This window comes from Myotis lucifugus, unplaced genomic scaffold (assembly GCF_000147115.1).
Source record: "Myotis lucifugus unplaced genomic scaffold, Myoluc2.0 scaffold_0, whole genome shotgun sequence".
NCBI lineage: Eukaryota > Metazoa > Chordata > Mammalia > Chiroptera > Vespertilionidae > Myotis > Myotis lucifugus.
The window spans coordinates 16625205-16648343 of record NW_005871048.1 but is presented as its reverse complement, the minus strand read 5'-3'; the positions used below and the strand labels follow the sequence as shown (position 1 = coordinate 16648343).

General features: G+C 36.7%; 1 protein-coding gene across 1 annotated transcript in view; it reads right to left on the bottom strand.

The window, feature by feature from the left end:
• The window catches only part of FBXL17 (F-box and leucine rich repeat protein 17), a 445268-nt gene that overhangs the window by 287553 nt on the left and 134576 nt on the right, over positions 1–23139 (bottom strand). Inside the window, exon 6 of the mRNA XM_006081173.2 lies at positions 9176–9306. Within this exon, the coding sequence (XP_006081235.1) occupies positions 9176–9306 (131 nt within the window). The remainder of the gene's footprint in view (positions 1–9175; positions 9307–23139) is intronic.

Here is a 23139-nt window from a genome sequence, read left to right as displayed (position 1 = left end):
TACGGCCCCTCCGAGGTTTGCAGCGGTTGCTGGGACAGAGAGGCAGAGCCCCTGGGGACGGACTGAGAGCGGCCATAGCTGCTCCCTCCCCCCGCCCTGTTGAGCCCGCCCCGCCCAGGCACTGCGCACAGACATTTGCCGATCGCCTCAGGCAAGGGCAGGACTAGCGCCTCCCCAGAATCCTACAGCCAATCGGTCTGCTGGTCAAATCCCTCTAGTGTTAACTACAATAATTAAGGCTTGGCTAGAACAAGACTGCGCACAGAGACCACAAGGGGGTGCACCAAGAAAGCATAAAAGATGCGGAGACAAAAAAAACATGACAGAAATGGAGGATATGGAGCTAAGAATCGCAATTTTGAGGGCTTGCCATAAATTTGTGCAGAGCCTCACGAAAACTAATGAGACCCTCGATGCTACGATAAAGAAATTAGAAAGTAAGCATACACGGACTGAAATAAAGAATATTATACCCAATAGCAGACCAGACGAGTATAAGAATCAAACCAAAGATTCGACAAAAAACACCCAATTGGAAAAGCAAAATGAAAAAAGAATCCGAAAGTGTGAAGATAGTGTAAGGAGCCTCTGGGACAGCTACAAGCGTACCAACATCAGAATAATAGGAGTGCCAGAAGATGAGAGACAGCAAGATATTGAAAACCTATTTGAAGAAATAATGGCAGAGAACTTCCCCCACCTGGTGAAAGAAATGGACTTACAGGTCCAAGAAGCGAAGAGAACCCCAAACAAAAGGAATCCAAAGAGGACCACACCAAGACATATCATAATTAAAATGCCAAGAGCAAAAGACAAAGAGAGAATCTTAAAAGCAGCAAGAGAAAGAGACTCAATTACCTACAAGGGAATACCCATACGACTGTCAGCTGATTTCTCAACAGAAACTTTGCTGGCCAGAAGGGAATGGCAAGAAATATTCAAAGTGCTGAATACCAAGAACCTACAACCAAGACTACTTTATCCAGCAAAGCTATCATTCAGAATTGAAGGTCAGATAAAGAGCTTCACAGATAAGGAAAAGCTAAAGGAGTTCATCACCACCAAACCAGTATTATACGAAATACTGAAAGGTATCCTTTAAGAAGAGGAAGAAGAAAAAGGTAAAGATACAAATTGTGAACAACAAACATGCATCTATCAACAAGTGAATCTAAGAATCAAGTGAATAAATAATCTGATGTACAGAATGAACTGGTGATTATAATGAATCAGGGACATAGAAAGGGAATGGACTGACTATTCTTGGGGGGGAAAGGGGAATGGGAGATTCGGGAAGAGACTGGACAAAAATCGTGCACCTATGGATGAGGACAGTGGGTGGGGAGTGAGGGCGGAGGGTGGGGTGGGAACTGGAAGGAGGGGAGTTATGTGGGGTGATTTTATAACTCTTAAAACATGTTTTTTAGTCCTGCAACTAAATTCTTAATATATCTGTTACTCATCTTTATATTGCCTAGAAACACATATTTAGAGTAGTACATCCAAGAATACCAATAATATGATTCTATAGAAGCTTTTGGTTATTATTATTATTTGGATAACTGTTTGCTCACTAGGAACCAAAGACAAAAGCCAAAATTTAAAATTACTACTATATCTTAGGAATGCCATCAAATTAACATTATTCTATAAGACAAAATAATGTGAACATGGAGAATCAATAAGACAAACTCAAATCTAATTTCCACGCATCTCCAGAGTTGGAGGTAAAAATCAAACCAGGCTGAGACATGTACATCTCACAAATTCTTCCTTTCAAGTGATTTTACTAGGTTAAATACTCTAGTGTTGTATACCAATTAATACTTCCCTAAAAATGATATTAGGCAATTAGAAGTATTAAAAGGACCTATGTCAGAACCAATATCACTACATACCAAAAAATGAAAAAGTTCATTTACTTGGAAAACACTAAAAATTTCACCTGCAGATGAATGCACGAATCATTTTATCAGAAGAACTTCCCTTTTACAGAAAAATAGCATCAGTTCTTTGAAAAACCATATACACTAGAAAAACAATACATATTATTTATGGCAATTATTTCTTACCAAAGGTACTAAAACTTCTAATAAAGTTAACTGCCATTTTTTTTAACTCAGTAATATACCCAGTATTCTTCTTTACTCTGAAATGGTTAAGTATTTGCTATAACTGACAGAATGCATTTTTATATGGTAAAATTTTTAAAAATAAGTGAGTATCATCACATGCTTATATACCCATTCAAATTTCATTTGTGAAATTTTTTCTGATTCCAACTATGAATCAGGTATGGTACAAGACACAAAACTTTCTACTTTTCCTCAAGTAACTTAGAAGGAAATGAACAGTATTTACAAAAGGGTTTGTTGGAGAAAAAATTAATATTATTACAAGATTAGTTGTTTTAAAAATCTACAACTAATAACCCATGGGCAGACAATAGTGCGGTGAAGGGGGCGGGAGAAGGGTGGACGGGGTCAATGAAGGGGGTAAAGGGGACATCTGTCATACTTTCAACAATAATGATAAATTAATTTTTTAAAATCTACAACTCGGTGTATGCAGTAAGATATCCAAAAATGGCCGAAACCGGTTTGGCTCAGTGGATAGAGCGTCGGCCTGCGGACTGAAGGGTCCCAGGTTCGATTCCGGTCAAGGGCATGTACCTGGGTTGCGGGCACATTCCCGGTGGGAGATGTGCAGGAGGCAGCTGATCGATGTTTCTAACTATTTATCTCTCTCCCTTCCTCTCTGTAAAAAATCAATAAAATATATTTTTTAAAAAAAGATATCCAAAAATGTGTCCCCTCTCAGATATCCCATAGGGAAAAGAGGAGGTACAATTCTAATGAGGTTCAAAATGCTCAAGCATCATCTGAGGTCTGAGGTAGGATGACCATATAATTTATCATCCACATCGGGGCACTGGAACACAGAAGGAAGCAGCAGCAGCAGCAATGCTGAACCTGACAGAATTCCACAGAAGCAGTGGTCCTGAACCAATCAGGACCTTCAGTCACTCCAGGTCTGAGGCGGAACAAGGCACTGGGAGACAGTGAGCATCGCCTGGTTACAAGCTGGACTTTGAAGACACACAAAACCAGATCCCAGGCTTGGTTGCACCACTTACAGAGAGCTGTCTAACCTCACTGAGCCTTAATTCCTTCATTTGAAAATGGGGTTAATTTCTTCCTCGGGATTGTTGTAAAGATTAAATAAAACATTGTATATAAACACTTAGCACATTCTGTGGCCCAGGTTGGAATAAATGGCAGCTACTATTAGCTGTTGCTATCATCCTTGGTCCAAAGGAGAAAAAGTATACACTCTGAGCTCACTAGCACTACAAAAAACAACCATGGTTTCAAATGCATTTGAGGACATCATTTTTGTAAACAGTTTGGGAGCCTGAATAATAGCTACTCCAACATCATATCATTTTTTGAGGATAGTCTTACAAATAACTGTGACTATAAAAGAGTGTTAAAAAGTGTGCCAACCTCAAACAAGTGTCATTAGTTCAGAAAGACTCCTTTCTGTTCCTACAATCCTCCCAGAACTTGGTAAAATCTATTTCTTACTATTTTTGCAAAAATATAAATAAATATCACAGAACATAAGAACTATGCAATAGGTTACAGAAATAAGTAAAATTCAGTTTTAGTAAAGCTCCATCTAAGCGGCCCAGCCACATAATCAGGTACCAAATGTATGCAGACAGACTGCTCCACATTCTACACAGGCATGTAAGTTCCACCACAGAGCTGCTTCCATGGTCGGCATTATTTTTTATGCCTCTTCATTTCTAGTTTTCAGGCTCTTATAGGAGAAAACTGCTCCAACATCACATTCAATACTCCAAGGTGAAAAGTATTCCTCTCCTCCAGACCACATAACTTTAGCAGAAAACAAAATATTCTCAAACTCAAATTCAACTATGCTTGCTGATTTAATGGACAGTGTGTCCCCCTTGGGCAATCTTTAAACCTCAGTCTCTAGGAGAATTAAGTAATATTAGGGGATTGAAATGAAATAAAATTTGAAGTCCATTGTGACATGACATTCACAGGAAGATGGTAGATTATCCACCCAGTCTTCAAACACTTATAAATACAATATATAGCATATGTTCCAAAACAATTCTTGGAAATAAAACACAATGGGCACTCAGCAAATACTTTATATCACCAACACCTGCTCAAATCCTCTCTGAACTTTATTTCTAAATGTCACCGTTTTTTATTGAATCGATGGAAATTTAAAAGAAGAAACAGAATAAACACCCAGAGAAGATCAAGGGAGTTAGAAAAGTCTTTATAGAATGCCATCTTGAGTTTTATGTGAGCCAGGGTGCTGTCAATCCCCCTGAAAGGGGTGGTGAGGAACCTGTCACTCTCCATCCTCAACCTGAGTATTCCTAAAAGGCTAAAAAGGGCTACACAGGAATGCAAAAGAGAAAGAATATTATTAAGATTTTTCTTAATATTATAAACATAGGAATCATGAGTTAAATACTAAGCACTGCAGATAAATTCACTTTAAATCACAGGCTTGAAGTTGAGGGAGCTCAGTAAAGTAGTTCAACTTTCTTTATAATTCAGGAAACTTTTTTTTATAACACTCCTGTTTGAACCCTAAGTGGGAGTGAGTTCTCCTTTTTGGAAGGTAGTCAATGAAAATAAAGGTTTTAACTTATTTTAAGCTGAATCCGGTTCCCCTGTAACTTGCACCTGTTGGCCAAAGTTCTGATGTCTGAAATCATGGAGAAACAATTTAGGTAGACTGATTAACTCTATTAGCTCTGAATATATTTTATCAGACTCAATTTTAAAACCTATTCAATTTAAAATCAGAAATTCCTAAAAATCTCTACATTCTGAATGTTAATAAAGGAGAATCGTAGATTGGGTGGAGACAGGCAGATAATATGAAATAATAGATCATGCTGGAATGGTGAAGAAATGGAGAATGGCCAAAGAGAACAGCACATTCCTCATCCTGGGAAAATTGTTGACATGAGGAAATGTCGTCCAATGTTGCAAGACCTGCAACTTTTCCAGAGAAGGCTGAAATTCACAATTTTCATGTGAATTATGCCAATGTTTAAAGTGTTGGCAAATAATTCAATTTTTAAAATATCATATAGGCCAAACAAAACAGCTCTGTGGACTGAACTCAGCTGTGGCCCACAAGTTTACAACTTCAAGTGATCTTAAAAATTTTATTTAAAGAGAAAATATCTATAGTTACTATTTTAAACACTAGTATACATAAAGTGAAATACCAACATATTGCAAATGTTATTTTATACTTGAAAGAAACTAGTCAGAACAGTCTAAGATTTAAAATTCTCCAAATTTTAGAGTGTCCACTGATGCCATAGCCTCCTTTACATAAACACAAGATTCGCACAGCAAATTAACTCCTTAAAGAATATTCAATAAATGTAACTTTTTTTAAAGTTGCAAATACAAGAAAAAATCTCTAGCTAGGCAAGATCAACTACTTGGCAACATAATTTACTTTAACAACCAGCTTGACTTGTGCTATGGTTTGTGACTTTATCTGATGGATGTCAGAGAATCTTTGAATTCTCTTTTATTGGTATCCTCTACTGTTATCTTAATTCAGATAACGAGATAGGGTGATCTACTGTCAATGAAAGAATCATGTATTTGATAATGGGCATATATATCATATGATTGAACTTTGTTTTCAGGACTAATGCTAAAAACTGAAAATGGGAAGATTAATTCCCTCTTTGATAGCTAGTTTAAATATTAAAAATATCTTTTGTAAAGATCTATTAAAATCAATTAGATTTCACTTAATTCTTATTAGCCAAAAAGAATAAAAGAGCCATTATAAGCATATCACTATAAAATACTCAGAACCATTGAATTTTTTCACACATCAGGGTTTTTTTTACATCCAAAGCATGCTGCTTTTGACTCTGTGCCAAAACAATGAAAACCAAATTGAATGTGAAATAACAAAAGATTTATATCAAATACAAATAAACAGTTCAATAAACTTGGAGTCAGAGAGAATAGAAGAGACATAAAAACCAGATGTTTAATTTAAATCACTAGTAGAAATAGTCAGTGTCTTCTTTTTATAAACCACTTATATTGTATTTGTATTCAAAAGCAATGGTAAATGTCAAATGACTACTAGACCATCCTTCTGAATACAAGAAAATATCATGCTGTTTAACTCTCAACACACAAAAAGTACTTTTAGAAAAACAAAGATAAAGAACAGCATGTCTTAGTCACACAGATCAATTCAAGAACCTCGAAATGCTAAAAGGCACCATGAGCTGAACAGTAAAGACTGTCAATTACTACATATTTAAAATTTTTGAACTTCAAAAGAATGTCTTAAAAACTTTTAAATCCAGGATAAAACTTATATCTAATATCTGAGAAGAGTATCAAAGGAATCTTTTATTAAAGCATTAAACACAGATCCTTTTTACATATACTATATATAAAATATTATCAAAAGGTTCTATCATATTTTAATTATGAAAGAAAATAATTAGGTAAGTTTTGAAAAAAGAAAACTAAAATTTTTACATATAAGTATCACTTGTGTGTGAATCCCAACTATGAAAAGGAATATTGACTCATCAGCTATTTGCTTTTTGTTTGTCTTCACCAGTTTTTATTGCAGCAATGACAGAAAAACACATCCATCAGAAGAGCCAAAGAAAAGTCAAGCAAGTCCTCTACATTTAATAGGAATTAAATGAGGACATGTGCAAAGTGCTTACTAATTACCTGGGTAATAAAGTGACTGTGCTCCCCTTATCCTTACATGGCTCACTATCATCTCTCTCACTATGTCTTATGCCACCTCGAGAGCAACCATGAGACCATGAGAGCAGCAGGGACTCAGTGCCCCTGACAAACACAGGACCAAGCATTTAGCAGGGGTTCCTAAATGCTCCTGATTTGCTAGAGGATAATAATGAACAGATGTGAAAGAGATGCTAATTGATAGGCTAAATGCATTAGTGCGTCCCAGTGCCCTCTATATGAAAGGTTACTAACCCATCTGAGCTAAGTGCTAAAATTATAATTAAATCTGATGGGAAGTCCTAGATTTATACCAATATAATTACAATTATTACTTAGCTTAGTGAAAGAGTATGGCAAGAACAATGAGATGAGTAATTTAGATGATACTGCAAAGTGCGTTTGAATGTTTGAAACTTCGATTACAGTACACAGGATAAGTGCGAGCAGTGTAATTAAAACCTAAGAGTCTGATCTTTAAAACTCTAGGCTCAACCTCATTAAAATGCATGTTTTCTCAATTAATCCAAACTTTTCCATTAAAAACATAAAAATACACTTTCATTCCTTGAAAATAAATCTCTACAGCACATATATTTAGGATCAAATACAAAATAACCATTACAGCTAAGTAGGAAAAACTGGCCGAAACAGTAAGAGGTTTGGTAGATGGAGCCTAACCAAAGGAAGAAAAGGCCAAGTGAGAACTGCCCGGTGTCTCATTTGTAAAAACCAAGTAAGTTTTTGAAGAGGGCTTGGGGATTGGAAATCCCTAAATATATTTGTTCAAATGATACAAATCTAAGCAAACTCTTTATAATGGTTCTGAGGTAACCCTTATAATCATAAATGGGCTGAATCTTATTTACTCTCCATTTACTCTCCCAGTAACTGACTGGGCTACACAGCAGGTACGCCGAACACTGTTGTGGAATAAAAGACAATCATTTTCATAATCATTTTGTTGCAGAAACAGTTTTCTCCTTTTAATCTGATACATTACTAGGAAGTTTATCTCAATATTAAGCTAATGGTAAACACCTAAAACCAGAGGATAATTTTTATGTACTTTATTTTGTTAGTTGTTATAAAAAACATTTAAAAGATTTTAAAGTTGTCATATAATTTGTTATAAAGAATGTTGATTATAGAGAAGAATTTTATTTAAATTTTTTTTATCAATTTCCTTTAGGTTTTGATATACTTCATACAGTGACTATTACTAAAAAACAAACACCTTTTATAAATGATGACTATGTATCCATTCTAGATTAGTAAATTTTTCAAGACAGAGCCAAGTCAAAGTATTACATACTTTAAAGAGTAATGCAGGGTAATTTAAGAAAACATCATTAGAATTTGCCATAGTTGGGGAAAATAGATCCTATGCAATATTATTTTTAAAGTATAGAAGGAAATTAAAAGTAGAGGGAGGTGAAACCTATATAATTTTATTAACCAATGTCACCCCAATAAATTTATTTTTTTTAAAGTGGAAGGGGAAAGTGTCTTAAAATTAAAGTATTATCAGACACAAACTTAAATTATTGTTGCTATTTGTGAAAAAAAACATTTAAATCTAAGTAGGTTCTAATTTTAGGTGAAATAGTGCTTTCTATTTTGAAAGCAAAATATTTTTGGAGGTCTATCTTTAAAAAAAACTTAGTCTGGAAAAGTCACTGGGCAAAAACCTGTCTCGTGCCTATATATAAGAGCCTACCTAAGCTAATCAGTAGAGGTACAGTAGTTACTACTTTGCAGTTGTTTTCATTATAAAAAAGTCTACTCTCAAGGGTTCTTGAATCTTTTTTCCCTTCATGCAACATTTCACAGAAATATAATTTTATCACTGTTTATATGAAAAAAACTGGCCGTTATACACATCTTTACTCTATGTCCATCACATGACTTACCCTTTCAAAACAAATTATATATATACAGAGAACAAAATGCCATCCTTGAGAAAGGATCTGTGTGTATAATGTTTGAAACAATTTCTAAGAATCATTTTCCTTGATAAGTGAACAGGGAAATTAACCATAAAAGTTGCAAATGTATTAAAGTAACAAATAGCAATATATCCTGGATGGATGATAAAGAAAAAAAATTCAACAGACTTCTGTTACAACTGTTTAGGCAAACATTTTAATCTGAGCATATGAAAACCGTGTTGCAAATGCACGCCATGGATAGATTAAAAATAAACAGCTAGGTTTTCAAAACTTAAACATATCTACTTGAAAAGGCATGGCTACCTTAAATTTTCCTTAAAGTTGACATGCCTTGTTATAATGATAATTAGTATTTGGTACATAGAACACATGTTTTCTTCTGGAAAACTGTTTTTAAGATATTACATTTGTTACCTGTCATTTATGATCCAGTTCAGACAGAGATTGAGAGAGCTAAGATTTTTGCACCTCTTGACAATTTCCATCACGGTTTCATTATCCAGTTCAGTGATATGACGTAGGTCCAAGCTGGAAAGGTTCCTTAGCTAATGAGATAAATAAAATGAAAGATGAAAAAAGTAAATGTTACATTCATTCTCAAAGTAGAGTATCACAGTACAATATTTAAAATAGATAATAAACTATTTAAATACTATTTTACATAGTAAATGAGAAATGAGGCCAGAAATATATGGTGAATATATGAATGACAACACATTAAAATCAAACAGATTTTATTGAGAAATAATAAAAATAAAAAGCTAGCAATCTAATACATGGGGAAGCTGTTAAATGTATTACATTATGTACCCACAAACTGATAAGATTATTCTCTTTAACATTGTTTGATTTCAGATATATATATATCTTCATGATTATGATGCCACTTTTGCATAGGTTTTCTCATTTTTTAAAAGATGAAATATGAATTAAGTAGTGAATTCAGAGATATCTTGGTGCTATTTTATCAATGTACTCCAAAAGGTGTACTATTCCAGGTTGTGTTGAAAGCAATATAGCATGTTGTTTAAGAAGTAAAGTTCATCTAGGTACCACTTTCCCCAGTTCTTCATTTTCTCTACTCTTTCCTGATGTTTCCTGTCTTCCCCTGATGTTTAGTCTCTAAGTAAAGGAAATTAATCATATTGTTTACACAAAGATGGTAGGATCTTAATTATCCTCTTCAAATGAACTACATTTCAAATAAGCTATCTTTGCTTAACAACATTTACTTGTAAGAGGATCTAAGCTCTTGAAAGAAATGCAACTCCAATTGGGACCTTGCTGAAGGCCTTGTGGGACGCTGGACAAAAACCAGCTTGTATCGTCTGAACTCCCGACCCATGGAAACAGTAAGATGATAAATATACGTTCATTGTTTTAAGCTGCTAAGTTTGTGGTAACTGTGCAGCAATAAAAAATTATTACAGAATGTCTTGAGGATAAGCCAGGTTTCTCTTAAGAGAAGGGAATATTCTTAGTCCCTTTAAACACGGAGGGTCGCTGCCCTGCCCTAGATGCATGTGCTCACGAAAGCACAGAGGAGGCGCTCGGTCCACACAGCCCCCTCCTCTACGTGTAGCTTCAGCTGCCAAGAAAGTACTTTCTGGGAAGACCGGTAGCTCTGATGTAGCCATTACTTTTCTATATAAAAACCACTATTTTCTTAAACCACATTATTTCCACCGTTAGCTCTTTTATACAGAGTATTTTTAATCCCAACACCCAATACCGTTTTGCTGTTGGAGATGTACTGTTCTGAGAACATGTGAAAAACTAAATAGCCTCTGAATTGCAGGTGCGGGCGGCTTGCTGGGCTCATGCCCTGAAAGCAGCCTCATGCCTGTACCACAGGAAAATCAGAAATACAGGAAAGGCCTCCAGGGCTGCTTGAAAATACTTGAAGCATGACTATTAAACCTAAGAATGTTAAGGATGAATTTTGCTATGTATAACCATGTACATATGTGAACTGTTGAATACAGCCACATACAATACACAGAGAACTCCATTGTTTTCCTAATTATCCTTTATTATAGTCACTGGGAAGTCACATAATCATAAAAATTTACCCAGCCACACAAATATCTCCTATACATGTGTATTTCAGGATCCAGCACAGCTTCTGACACAAAATTTCTATGTGAATTCATACATACCTTTTGGCTTCCACCACTGTAAAATATCTCTTTGTCACAATAGTATGAATGTACTTAATCCCCATGAACTCTACTCTTTAAAATTATTAAAAAGGTAAACTTTATGTTATGTACTTTTTACCACAATAAAAAATATTACTTCCTCCACCAGAAGAGAAACATACAATAAAACTCCATGGAGAAGAAAATGGTGCGTTGTTAGTGCCAGTTCAGTCCCCTCACATTAGGGAAGATAACTGAGGACCAAGGGGGTTTGAACAACTTATTAAAGTACAGATAATAGGGAGAGAGATGTTAGCAAATCTAAACTATCTTATAGACTTGGGGAAATGTAAAGGTATTTTCTAGAACAATGGAATGGCAAGGAGTAATCATTCCAGTAACTATCTACATGTGATAAAACTCTAATTCTGGCTGATGGACTCCTGAGCTATCGGATCCAGCAGCCAGGCCTCTTCCCCAGTGCAGGGGGTCAGACAATGACACTGGGCCTATATGCTTCTTGTCAATAAATGGAACATTTCTTACCCCATCAATGGAGCACAGACTCATGCATGAGGAAACAGACTGACTTGGGCTCCCGCATGCCAGCATTCTACTGAGATCCTGAAGAGTGTTTTACACTTGGATTCAATTACGGCTCATTTTTTCATGAGCTGACAGTCACTGACTATGCTCATGTGGCCTTCCCATGGCCATTTTAGCCAGTTCAGCTTAAAATATGACAGCATCCAAAGGCAGTCCCAGGAAGACACATACTGAACACCTGTACGAGATGTGGCATTTTCATGCAAAACTCCACAAACAGCTCTGTCAAATCCATCACATTCTTTCCCTTGCTATGGGAATTTCATAATAGTGCCCTCCAGGGTTTCATAAAAAGCTACCTGAAATAATCCTTCACAGTCTGAAACAAGTAATTACATGTAGGAAACTGACATTTTAATTAAACTTACTTTCCTTATAAATTCATTGGTAGTCTTGGGTTATACAAATCACAGAGGATTTGAAGAAGCAAAGCCATACAACACAAGATCTTCTAAATATTTCCCTCCAGTTTTTAAGCATTTAGTAAAGTATTTTAAAAGAAACTCAAGTCAGAATGTAGGTAATCAACTTTCAGTTTAAAACCACTTTTATTGGGCAAAATATTACTTTAATCAATTCAGGTCAAAAAGACTAAAATTAGCCAATGATCGGTATGACGTATATGTACTTAAGTATAACATGAGACACTAAAATGTTACCTAGGAAACACAGGCTTGGAGGATTATAAAAAGACCCTAAATGACTTCCAAATTTTCTTAAGACTCTGGAAAAGTAAAAAAAAATAAAACAAAATTCTCAATTGTCCAGGTTGCCTCCAGTAGATGAGGCAACAGAAGAGGACTCACAGAATCTTGGCAAAGACAGATAGCAGGGATGTCCCACTGTTTCAGGCTAACACGATAATTTATGTGATGCCAGCTGGAGGTGATAATTTTTGAAAAGACTAAATACGTCTGTATAGTTAAATATGTTCAAATGTCAACTGGTACCTAATTTACTTCTTGCCAGCCCTGCAGACATTGGCTTCACTGGAGCTGAGTTTTAGGGCAATCGGTTGAAATCTTTAGGGATCAAAGCCAAGGGTTAAGACAGGCTGCCTCGACAGGGTTAACTGGGGCTGTAGATCAGTACCACACACTCATCTGCCAATCACCTGTCAGACTGCCAAGATGATTACTGGAGAGAGCAAAGGCACCCAGAGACTGGGGTTAGAGAAAGGCACTTATAAGGAAACTGGGAAGATCCTCCTGCTAGGAGCAGGGAGGGAGACACAGGAGAACGGCAGGGGGGTTTAGCATGGGTCCTTGAATGGTAAACTGGAAAAAATATGAAAGAAAACTAAGACTACTGCGGATGGGAAGGAAAGGGGCAGAGAGGGAATTCTTGTCCCTGAGCGTAGGAAGGCTTCCTTCCACACTTTGACAGGCTCTGATATCTACATTTAGAGAAGAACTTGATTGGCAAGACAGAGAATAAAGGGCAATCCTTCTGCTCATCAACTAGGCCTGCGCCTTGGCTTAGTTACAGCTGGCATTCGAGTACGGAGATAGTAATAAAAGCTGAATAAACCACACTTAGGACATCAGGCAAATCCTTCCCAGCACTCATAGAACTGAGAACCTCAGTGAGAAATGAAAGCTTTTAAGTAGAGAGCCTGAGAGCCTGGCAGAGACAATACAATTTTCTCATCATGAAAACAGGACTTCCAGGGCCTTAAATGCTATCCCACCCACAGCAGTGACCATGTTAATTCTCTGGAACCTTCACCCAGTATTCCTTCCAATCGCTGCCTCTTACTCACACCAGGCTGCTGTCTTTTTGCTTTATTTCCAAATCCAAAGCCTGTTTGGTCCTTCCATTCTCCTACTGGATCTGACATCTTTTGCCATTTTTTTCACATTCTGTTTTGCTTTTTAGGTCACTTGACTGCACTGCTTCTCTTCAGAGCTTTCCCTTCTAACTCCTTCTTGCCACATCACCAGCCAGGTTAACATTCCTTAAATAACTTCGATCATATTGCCCACCTTGTCTGAAACCTTTAGGAAACAAAAATATTTCAACTGCAGAAAGGAATCCCAGAGCTTGCCCATTGAGGCCCTACAATGATCACCCCTACCACTCCCTGACATCTGTTAAACTAGCTCAAATCTATTTCCCAGGTTTTGAAACGTTGTTCTCACTGTGCTCAGAGAGCTGTGTTCATTATTTTAAAACAGATTTCACTTCCTGATTACTTTAGAGAGAGGAAAAATTGGTGAGTCTTGGAAATATAATATACTTGCCTTGACACAAATTACTAACTAGGCAGTCCTCACATAACTATGCCCATCAGGCAGGAATCATCGATTGGCAACTTCTGCCAAGGGACCATGGGAGCAAAGTTCCCTTCCTGCTACAACTACTTAGGGGTCTCCTCTTTGTCTTCTCCCTCTCCTCCACCCTCCCTCTCCCCTTCCCCTCCACCTCCCCCACCCAGCACTAAATAATATAAAACAACATTCTCATTCCGCATAATTAAAGGCCATTTTAGAACAAGAAGCATAATCAGTTCTCTATTTACATATCTGTTCTTAAAATGAAGACCATTAAAAATGAAAAAAAATAAAAAGCCTCCGTAAGTTGTCAGAGTTTTGATGTGTGTGGCAAGAATTTTGAGTAGTTCACCAAAATTTTAATCACTGTCTTCTGCTGCAGAAATGTGAATTTGTTAATTGGATTTCTGCTCCTTGTACCAATTCAGAAAGGGTGCTCTGCTCCTCCTTTTCCACTCCGGCAGGCAGCGCAGCCTCTAATTGACTTTTTTCCTAATACTTTTCTTTCCCCCAAATTCCTTTCTTTTCTCCACATAAGATTTCTAGAGCTCATAACAAGCTACAAAGAACACTAAGAATTAGCAGCATTGAGAAGCCCTGCCACTTTTTATAGAGCAAAAGCTGACAAACAGAACTTTTCTTCAATTAAAAAAATAAAGAGTTCACACTTTCTAATTTAAATAAGAAAAATAAAGCAGAGCTCAAATCAATTAAGGGTAAATTAAGTCAAAATTGAATGCAAACACTTCATCTAACTGGACTGGTTGTGTACTTCTCTGTCAATTTCCTCACACCAAGTTCAGAGATTTGAAAAAAAAAAAAAAAGATAGTTCATGGAATTTTGAACCCAGTTTAGTCACTTGCCTCCACATATCACACTATGATGTGCTGAAAGTTTTAGAACTATATCCCAAATAAGAGTTTTACTTTATTATTTTTTAAATATATTTTTATTTATTTCAGAAAGGGAGGGAGAGGGAGAGAGGGATAGAAACATCAATGATGAGAGAGAATCATTGATCAGCTCCCTCCTGCATGCCCCCTACTGGGGATCAAGCCTGCAACCCAGGCATGTGCCCTTGACTGAAATCGAACCTGAGACCCTTCAGTCCTCAGGCTGACACTATAGCCACTGAGCCAAACCAGGTAAGGCTGCAACTTTATTTTTAATAACAGTAAAATAACTGAAATGCCATTAGCCCCAACATGAAAAACTTATCATATCCAAGCCAAGTAACCTGCACACTGACCTCTTGATCTTACACTATTAAAGCAAAAAAAAAAAAAAAAGTATTCCATTCTTTATTTCGAAATGTGCAAAGCTGAAAAACAGAGGCATGACAATGATGATTTTTAATTGAAAAAATATTCTGGCATGTATTTTTATTTTCTGTCATTCCAAAAATGTTATGGAACTGTTGTACCTTTTCCATAAATGTTGTACCTTTAATCTCTAAATTAAAATGTCTTTTTTTCTTTCTTTCTCCCTGGTTTAGAATACACAACTAGGACTCACCTCCACATAGAAAATCTCTTAGCCTTACACTCTCATTTCTGGGCCTCGGCCTAAAACCAAAGCTCTGAGGAAAAAGTGCCTAAGCCTGAATTTCAGAAATGAGTGTTCCTCTTCTGTGACCAGGTTGTTTCAGAGAGAGTGAGCCAAAAAGCCCTGGCAGCCAGATGAAAACCACCAAGCTGAGCCACTTGGGCCTTCCATACTCCCCAAAACATTTCCCAACACAGAGAGGGGCAGTGGGAGGCCCCGTGCACAGGTACCTGCAGCTTCTCTCCGAGGTGAGGGTTACCCCATAGATCTGGAGCATCCTATGTCACCCAGGAAGAACACAGCTAACCCCACCCATCAGCAGCTTTCTCTCCTCTCAGTCTCTAAACCATGTGTCAGAGAAGAAACATTCCAAAGCCTATGTGTAAGTCTTTCCTGTGTTAAACACCCCCCACCCCGAAGTCCCTAAATAAAGCCCCAAATACCCCTTTTCTAGACAAGTCTGATATTAAGGATCTAAAAACGAACCGATCAGATCATTCCTAAAAAAAATTTGGATGCAGGTTTGGAAAAAATACTCTTTCTTCCACAATGTTCATTTCTGGCATTGTATTTGATTTAATTACTTGTGGCACTATCCAAGTGCTGCCTATGATAATGAAAGAATTAACGCTTCACAGATGAAAAAAGCCCAAGAAGACTCAAACTTTTTAAAGTGAACGTAAGGATTTGTGCCCAAAATCCACATGAGGAACTCTCCTAACACTGAATCAGTTCCCATTTGTTACACTGAGATTTACTTTTGTTCTACAATAACAATTCCAAGAAGCAACAGCATTTGGTTTACAATATATTTAAATTTGGAACTGGTAATTTTTTTAAAATCTTTATTGTTGAAAGTATTACATATATCCCCTTTTTCCCCCCAATTGACCCCTTCTAGCTGGAATTGGTAAATTTTAGTTCCTGACTCCCTAATAACACTCAATGTTATGAGCTGGAAGTGAATGATCTAAAAGTCTAATTTGATGACTATATTATAGGCAGTGTGTCAGTTACCAATAAGAAGTGGTAAAACAGAAAATATCTTTATAAAGTTTTTCTTGATATAAAAAATGTAAAACATGAAATTAATGTAGATAATACAAATTTTTTCAAAATAAACTGGAAAATTTTTATAACTTTTATTTATATATTAACGCACTACTTCCTAATACAAAAAAAACAAACTGTTCATCTGTAATGCTGTTCTCTCAACCAATTTTTTCCATCTATATGTTGAAAAGCTTCAACCAATAAGCAAAATCTGGTATACATCTAAGGTAAAACTTTAAATATTGATTTATGAATTACTTTAATATTATTTACTTTGAGTCACAGATCTTCTTACATCAATAAACAGCATTTATTAAAATTAAAAGATTTTTTTAATTAAAAATTCCAAAGTACTGACATGATAGTATGTTACTTTTTGTCAGTCAAAACCATTAAGGTATATTTAAATTAATTGGTAAATTATAACCAATAACTCAAATTACTAGTTCGCAACAAATAACTTCTTATTTAATCAAATATTTTTCTTTACATTTGCCTCTGTGCACTGGCATTATACATTATAGCTCAAAAAAACATCTACATTTTATTCTTGCTAGAAGCACTTATAAAACTACCTTTCAATAATTAGGCAGCTAGCCCTCTATCCTATTCTTGGCACTCATATGACTTTGTACTTCCATTAGTCTTAGTTGTCATGTAGCTAGCTCCCCTATCTCTTTGGTTATAGTTTGTCTACATCTAGGAAAGATGTATGACTAGTGATAGTCTAAAGAAGGGTCAAGTCTAATTTAAATCTTATATTATGTGCAATTCTATGATCTGTGCTTTGATCTCCATTGTCACAAGATTCTCTGAGAGGAAATAAACACCAATTCTATTTTCTCAACTGTAAGAAACACAAAGTGATACAGAGAGGATGATGTATTGGGTCTAAGCAGGAAAACAGAACCACTATTTATTAAGTTACATGAAGAGAATTTCATTAAGAAAACTGGTTATTCTGATGAAGGAAAGTTGAGGAGATGAACTGGAGAGGCCAGTGTGAGCCAGAGCCTTAGCAATGGCAGGAAGCCACAGGCACCCCAAGGCTGGAGGGACAAAGGGAAGAGTCAATGTTACTGTGGCCCGTAGGCCATGGTCACACACACAATCTGGAGCTGCGGGGGACCTGTCCTGGGCTGGGGCCAAGGAGCGGCTAAAGTTGTTACTAACAATACTTCCTTGGAGGAAGGGAGGGAGAGCTGTCCCTCTCTTTGGGTTCCTGCTTCCCACAAGATGCCGCCTGCAGAGCAAAGCCGCCTATGATATAGAAGAGCATGCTTAGAGGAAAGGAAGGATCTGAGGGCAAACAGACCGAGGACCAGCACAAAGCCATAGGGAAGAAGGGGGGAGAGGAGCCAGTCTCCAGCAACGAAAAGAAGTAGTCAGTCTAATAGGAATTCTTTGCAACAACCCGGAGCAGGGATAATTGCCAGAGTACCCGTGCAACGTGCCTGAGGAACCCAGGGTGCTAGCCAACGTGTTCTCTTCTCTGAGCCAGATGAGAGCTGTAAAAGTGAAAACGTGAGCTGCTTTCCCCGGCACAGGCATATTGTTTCATTTTTAAAGATCCAAGATTGATAGGCAACTGAAAAAATACCTCTGATCAAACATAATAACCAAGCATTTTCTCTAGTGAATATAACAGAGAAAGCTCCAGAGGGGAGCTTTTTCTTGGGGGGAAACAAAATGTGTTGGCCAATCAGCCCACTGGGATACAATCAATAGAAAGGAAGTCTACAGTGGGGGAAGCAGCTAAGTTTCTGAAGGTTTTGTAAATACACTGTGATAAACTACGTTTGTGTAAATGCCTGTGATACCTCTGGGCTGGAGAGCAAACATGTGAGGAACTCCGTTGCCTTTAGTCAAGGGACTCTGTTGGATTCTATTACTGGGCCAGTGTGTCTGCAGAAGAGGGAGACCAGAACCAAACTTTATTCCAAAAAGTAATATGGAAAATGAGTAACAATATGTAGGCCTAAATTCTGGTTAAATATTGAGGTTCCAAGCTAAAATTTCAGAACACACACTCCTACTGTCATATAAAGAACTTAACCTCTGGCTACTACAGAGTTACTATGGAAAAGAATTCTGTTTTCAAAGAATATAACTATAATAAAGACATATAATCTTCCTTTCAGTATCCAAGAGCCCAGGTACATCATCATTATAAACATCATGCAATGTTAAACAAAATGGTAAAAAAAAATCAGATTATTTGGATTCTCTATTGATGACCGATTGACACAGGATGAGCATGTATTATGTTTAAATGTGTGTGAGACTTGATATATAATATGTACACATGCAGGCACTTCCTATGGCTCATCTGCCCAGGTCAAGTGAAAATAGTGCTTAAATAAGACAGTTGAATTAACTAAAAATAAAACACTGTTATAAATATTTAAAACTAATAAGTCAATATATGTCAATGTTTTGTTATCAATTGACTACGTTTTAAATTAATTAGATTCTATTAACTCTGTAATTTTCAGTAACTGTTTATTTTAAATTAATAAATGAGATCAGCTTACTTTTTTTTCCTCAGTAGTCAATTTCTTCATTAAGTTACATTATGACTATTCTCACTGAGCCTCAAACCTGGTTTCCCTAATTCATATAGTCTGTTCTATTGATTTAGAGATGAGATCCCATCTGTGTCCAGTATCACTTATTACACATAAACCACGAGACTGAGTAAGGTAGATTCACACTGATCCTTAAATAAAACTTCTGTCAAAATAACAGTGTGAATGAATTGAAAATTTAAAAGAACATGAAAGCAACAACTCCCAACGTCTTTCTTGGATAAAGACTGACCTCATGTGTTAAGAGACCAGATAAATATAGTTGAAATCCATTTTTACAAGAATATTTGAAACAAAACCCACAATTTAGAAACAAGTGTATAATAAAAATTCAAAGAGTGAACTGAGGATAATATAAGCAGAGTAAAATAATATTTAAAATATAAAGCCAAGATCCAAGAAAGGCCCTTTCAAAAAAGATTGCCAACTTTCCTCATTTCATATTTATATATTTAATTGAAGCCTAAAGCAACCATTTTATCAAAAAAAGATGTGACAAAGAAACTCATTTTTTCGTTTTACTTGTTAGAACTTCCACAAACTGAGTGATTTTGAAAGATGAATTAATTTATTCTACTAGTGTCACATTAACACACTCTGCTACAGCAGCTGCTGAAATGAAAATGTAGCACAAACACATACTAGTATACATTATGACTATAGAGTATGAGTAATAGAATTATAAAATATAAGAAAAATAGCCTCAATGAACAGGTATCACTGACTTACAATGAAAAAATAAATTTTTAAATTGATACAGCTTATGTAGACATTGCCTGGACTGATTTAGAAAAATAAAAAACAGAGTCACTAATTTGTGTAATAATATTAAGGAACAACAGTGTATTACCCTGATTCTGTATATTGCTATGTAGGAATTTTTAAAATACTTTTATCAAAAAATACGATTTTAGTTGTTCAGTATGTTAACTTAAACAAATCATTAAATAACCTTTAAAAGGTCAGCAGGGAAAAGAAAAAAAAATAAAAGCAGACAAACAGTTATTTATCTTAACATCCAGCATTGACCTTTAGGTAGAAACAAGGTTCATGAAGTTTTTAAGGAAGATTTATTTTCATGAAAATTATTTTTCATTTTTATTTTAATGAAAGAATATTAAGTGGGTTAGGACTACAGACATAAGAACTTTCATACACTGTGATGAACATTTTTCTCAGTAAATTAATTAATTTTATTTTTCATCTGCTTCTTTAGCTATGTGTGAAGCACTCTGCCTCTACAAGCCTAGAGAAAGGCCGGTGCTATTATTGTCTTCACTTCAAAGGCAAGGAAACTGAGGCAAAGAGATTAGGTGATTTGCTCAAGGTCCTACAATCAGTGGTTACACATTAGCTCTGATGACAGCAATAAGTGGTTTGCTGTTCCAAACTTTTAAGAAAAAAATTAATGGACCAGACACAGATATTCTCAACACTTGGGTTTTGGCTTAACTCCTAAAGAAGAACCAAAAAGGACCAAAAACACGGTCATGCAACACAGATTCCTCCATAGTATTCACACTACAGAATATTTCAGAGCTTAATGAATTTAATAATATGTATTTTTCACATATAAAATATCACTAAAGTACTATAATTAATCAGAAACAAATAAATTATAATCTCTGACTAAACAGCAATATCACCCCTAAAGTAGCAAAATAAGTAGTATGTTCTTCCTTTAGAACAGACAGTTTAAACAGATCAATTGTTTGGAAATTTAAAAAGCAAAAAAGTCCATATTTTATTTCTAGTCTCTGAATAAGAAAGAAAATGAAGATGAAAATTGAGTTAGCTGTATGAATGAACATACTTTCAGTTACTTATGTTAAATTGACTAAAAAATAATAATAATTTTTGTTTTCCTTTAGAAAACATTTCATATTTTCAAATGTAAGTACTTTTAAAATGTGAAGTTTTTTAAAAAGTTATTTAAATTTGATTATGGTCTAAAAAAATACCAGAAGCTTGGGCATTTTATTTAGCTGTCACCTTCCCCCCCAAAAAACTGTTTAAAAATAAAAACTAGCAAACATAAAAATCTTCAATCAAGCCCATACCTGCCATATCCCAAGGAGAACTCCATTCCTTTTTAAAAACTGAGTAACTGAAGCAACAAGGTTTAGAATTAATATTACTACTTAATAAACAGTCAACTTTAAAATATATTAACAATCTAAAAAATATATCTATCCCTAAATTATGAAAAATATAAAATATTTATATAGCATATACTAAAAATAAACTTTTTTGTCAAAACTTCTTTGCCATCTTCCTTAATAGTCATCCATAATAATAAAAGCGTAATGTACTAATTAGACCGACGTCCTTTAGGTCGAAGCCGGGGCTGCGAGGGAAGCCCAGGTCCCGGGTGCCAGAGGGAAGCCAGTGCCGGCAGCCAGGGGAAGGAAGGCCTACTCTTGCACAGTTTTCGTACATCGGGCCTCTAGTTTAAAATAAGATCTACCTGACTGATTATAAGCATTTGAACTGATCTAAATCAATTCATAAGGGATATGTGGCATTAAATTCACGAACCCACAGCATTTCTGAGGTTTGCACTCCAATTACATGTAAAAATAATTTGCCGTTTAACATTGCAGATTCCATAAGCCTATTTGTTCAACTGATTTTTAAATTATATTAGGATAATATATTGTTAAGTATTATGCTGAGCATCTCCAATGCTATTATGTGGAGAAAAGGGAACCCTAGTACATTGCTGGTGGGAATGCAGACTGGTGTAGCCACTATAGAAAGCAGTGTGGAGTTTTCTCAAAAATTAAAAATGAAACTGCTATTTGACCCAGTGATCCCACTTCTAGGAATATATCCTAAGAAGCCTGAAACATCAATGAGAAAAAATATATGCACTCTTACGTTCATATTAGCACTTTTTACAATAGCTAAGATCTGGAAATAACCCAAGCATCCATTAATAGATGAGTGGATAAAAAAGCTGTGGTACATTTATATCATGGAATACTATCCAGCTGTAAAAAAGAAGGAACTCTTGCCCTTTGAGATAGCATGGAGGGATCTGAAGAGAATTATGCTAAGCAAAATAAGCCAGTCAGAAAAAGATAAGTATCACATGATCTCACTTAAATGTGAGATCTAATGAACAAAATCAAGTGATGAACAAAATCGACCCAGAGACAGAGAAGCATGGAATAGACTGATGAATCACAGAGGGAATGGGGGAAGCGAGGGTGGGAACAGATTACCCAAAGAACTTATAGACATACTAGAGGCCTGGTGCACAAAATTCGTGCACGGAGGAGGGGGTTCCCTCAGCCCAGCCTGCATCCACTCTAATCAGGGACCTCTTGGGGGATGTAGGACCGCTGGGAAGATCCTGATTGGGCCTAAACCAGCGGTCAGACACCCCTCTTACAATCTGGGACCACTGGCTCCTAACCACTCACCTGCCTGCCTGCCTGATTGCCTCTAACTGCCTCTGCTTGCCTGATCGCCCCTAACTTCCCTCCCCTGCTGGCCTGATCGAGCTCCCAACTGCTCTCCCCTGCCGGCCTGATCTCGCCCCCAACTGCCCTCCCCTGCTGGTCTGATCTCGCCCCTAACTGCCCCTCCTTGCCAGCTGATTGCCCCTAACTGCCCTCCCCTGCCGGTCTGAACTCCTTCCCAACTGCCCTCCTCTGCCAGCCAATTTAGTTCTGATTGGTCAGTTTCTATGCCAGTCAGCGTCAAAAGCTTCGCCTCATAGGCAGCCATTGGCTCCTTACAATCACCCAGATTTGGTTCTGATTGGTCAGTTTCTATGCCAGTCAGCATCACTGGGCCTATCAACGGGGCCTGATCAGAAAGGTGGGGCTGATCAGCAGCCCCGGTGGAGGCCCAGTGAGAAATGGAGGTGAGGCTGTTGGCCAGGCTGGGAGAGAAAGAGAGGCAAGTTCTGATCAATGGCTGCCACGGAGGCTATGGATCAGACCCTGCCTCTCTCTCTGCAGGCCTCTCTCCAGGCCTGATCCACAGCCCCCTAGGCACTCAGTGCTGGGTCAGGGCACCCATAGTGGCCTCAGTCAGTGCTGGGTCACCACGGCAACCCAGCACTGACTTCCAGTCTGGTCAAGCCTTCAGTAGTAATCGGTCATTATGACTCTGGCTCTTTATTATATAGATATGCATAACCCATGGACACAGACAGTAG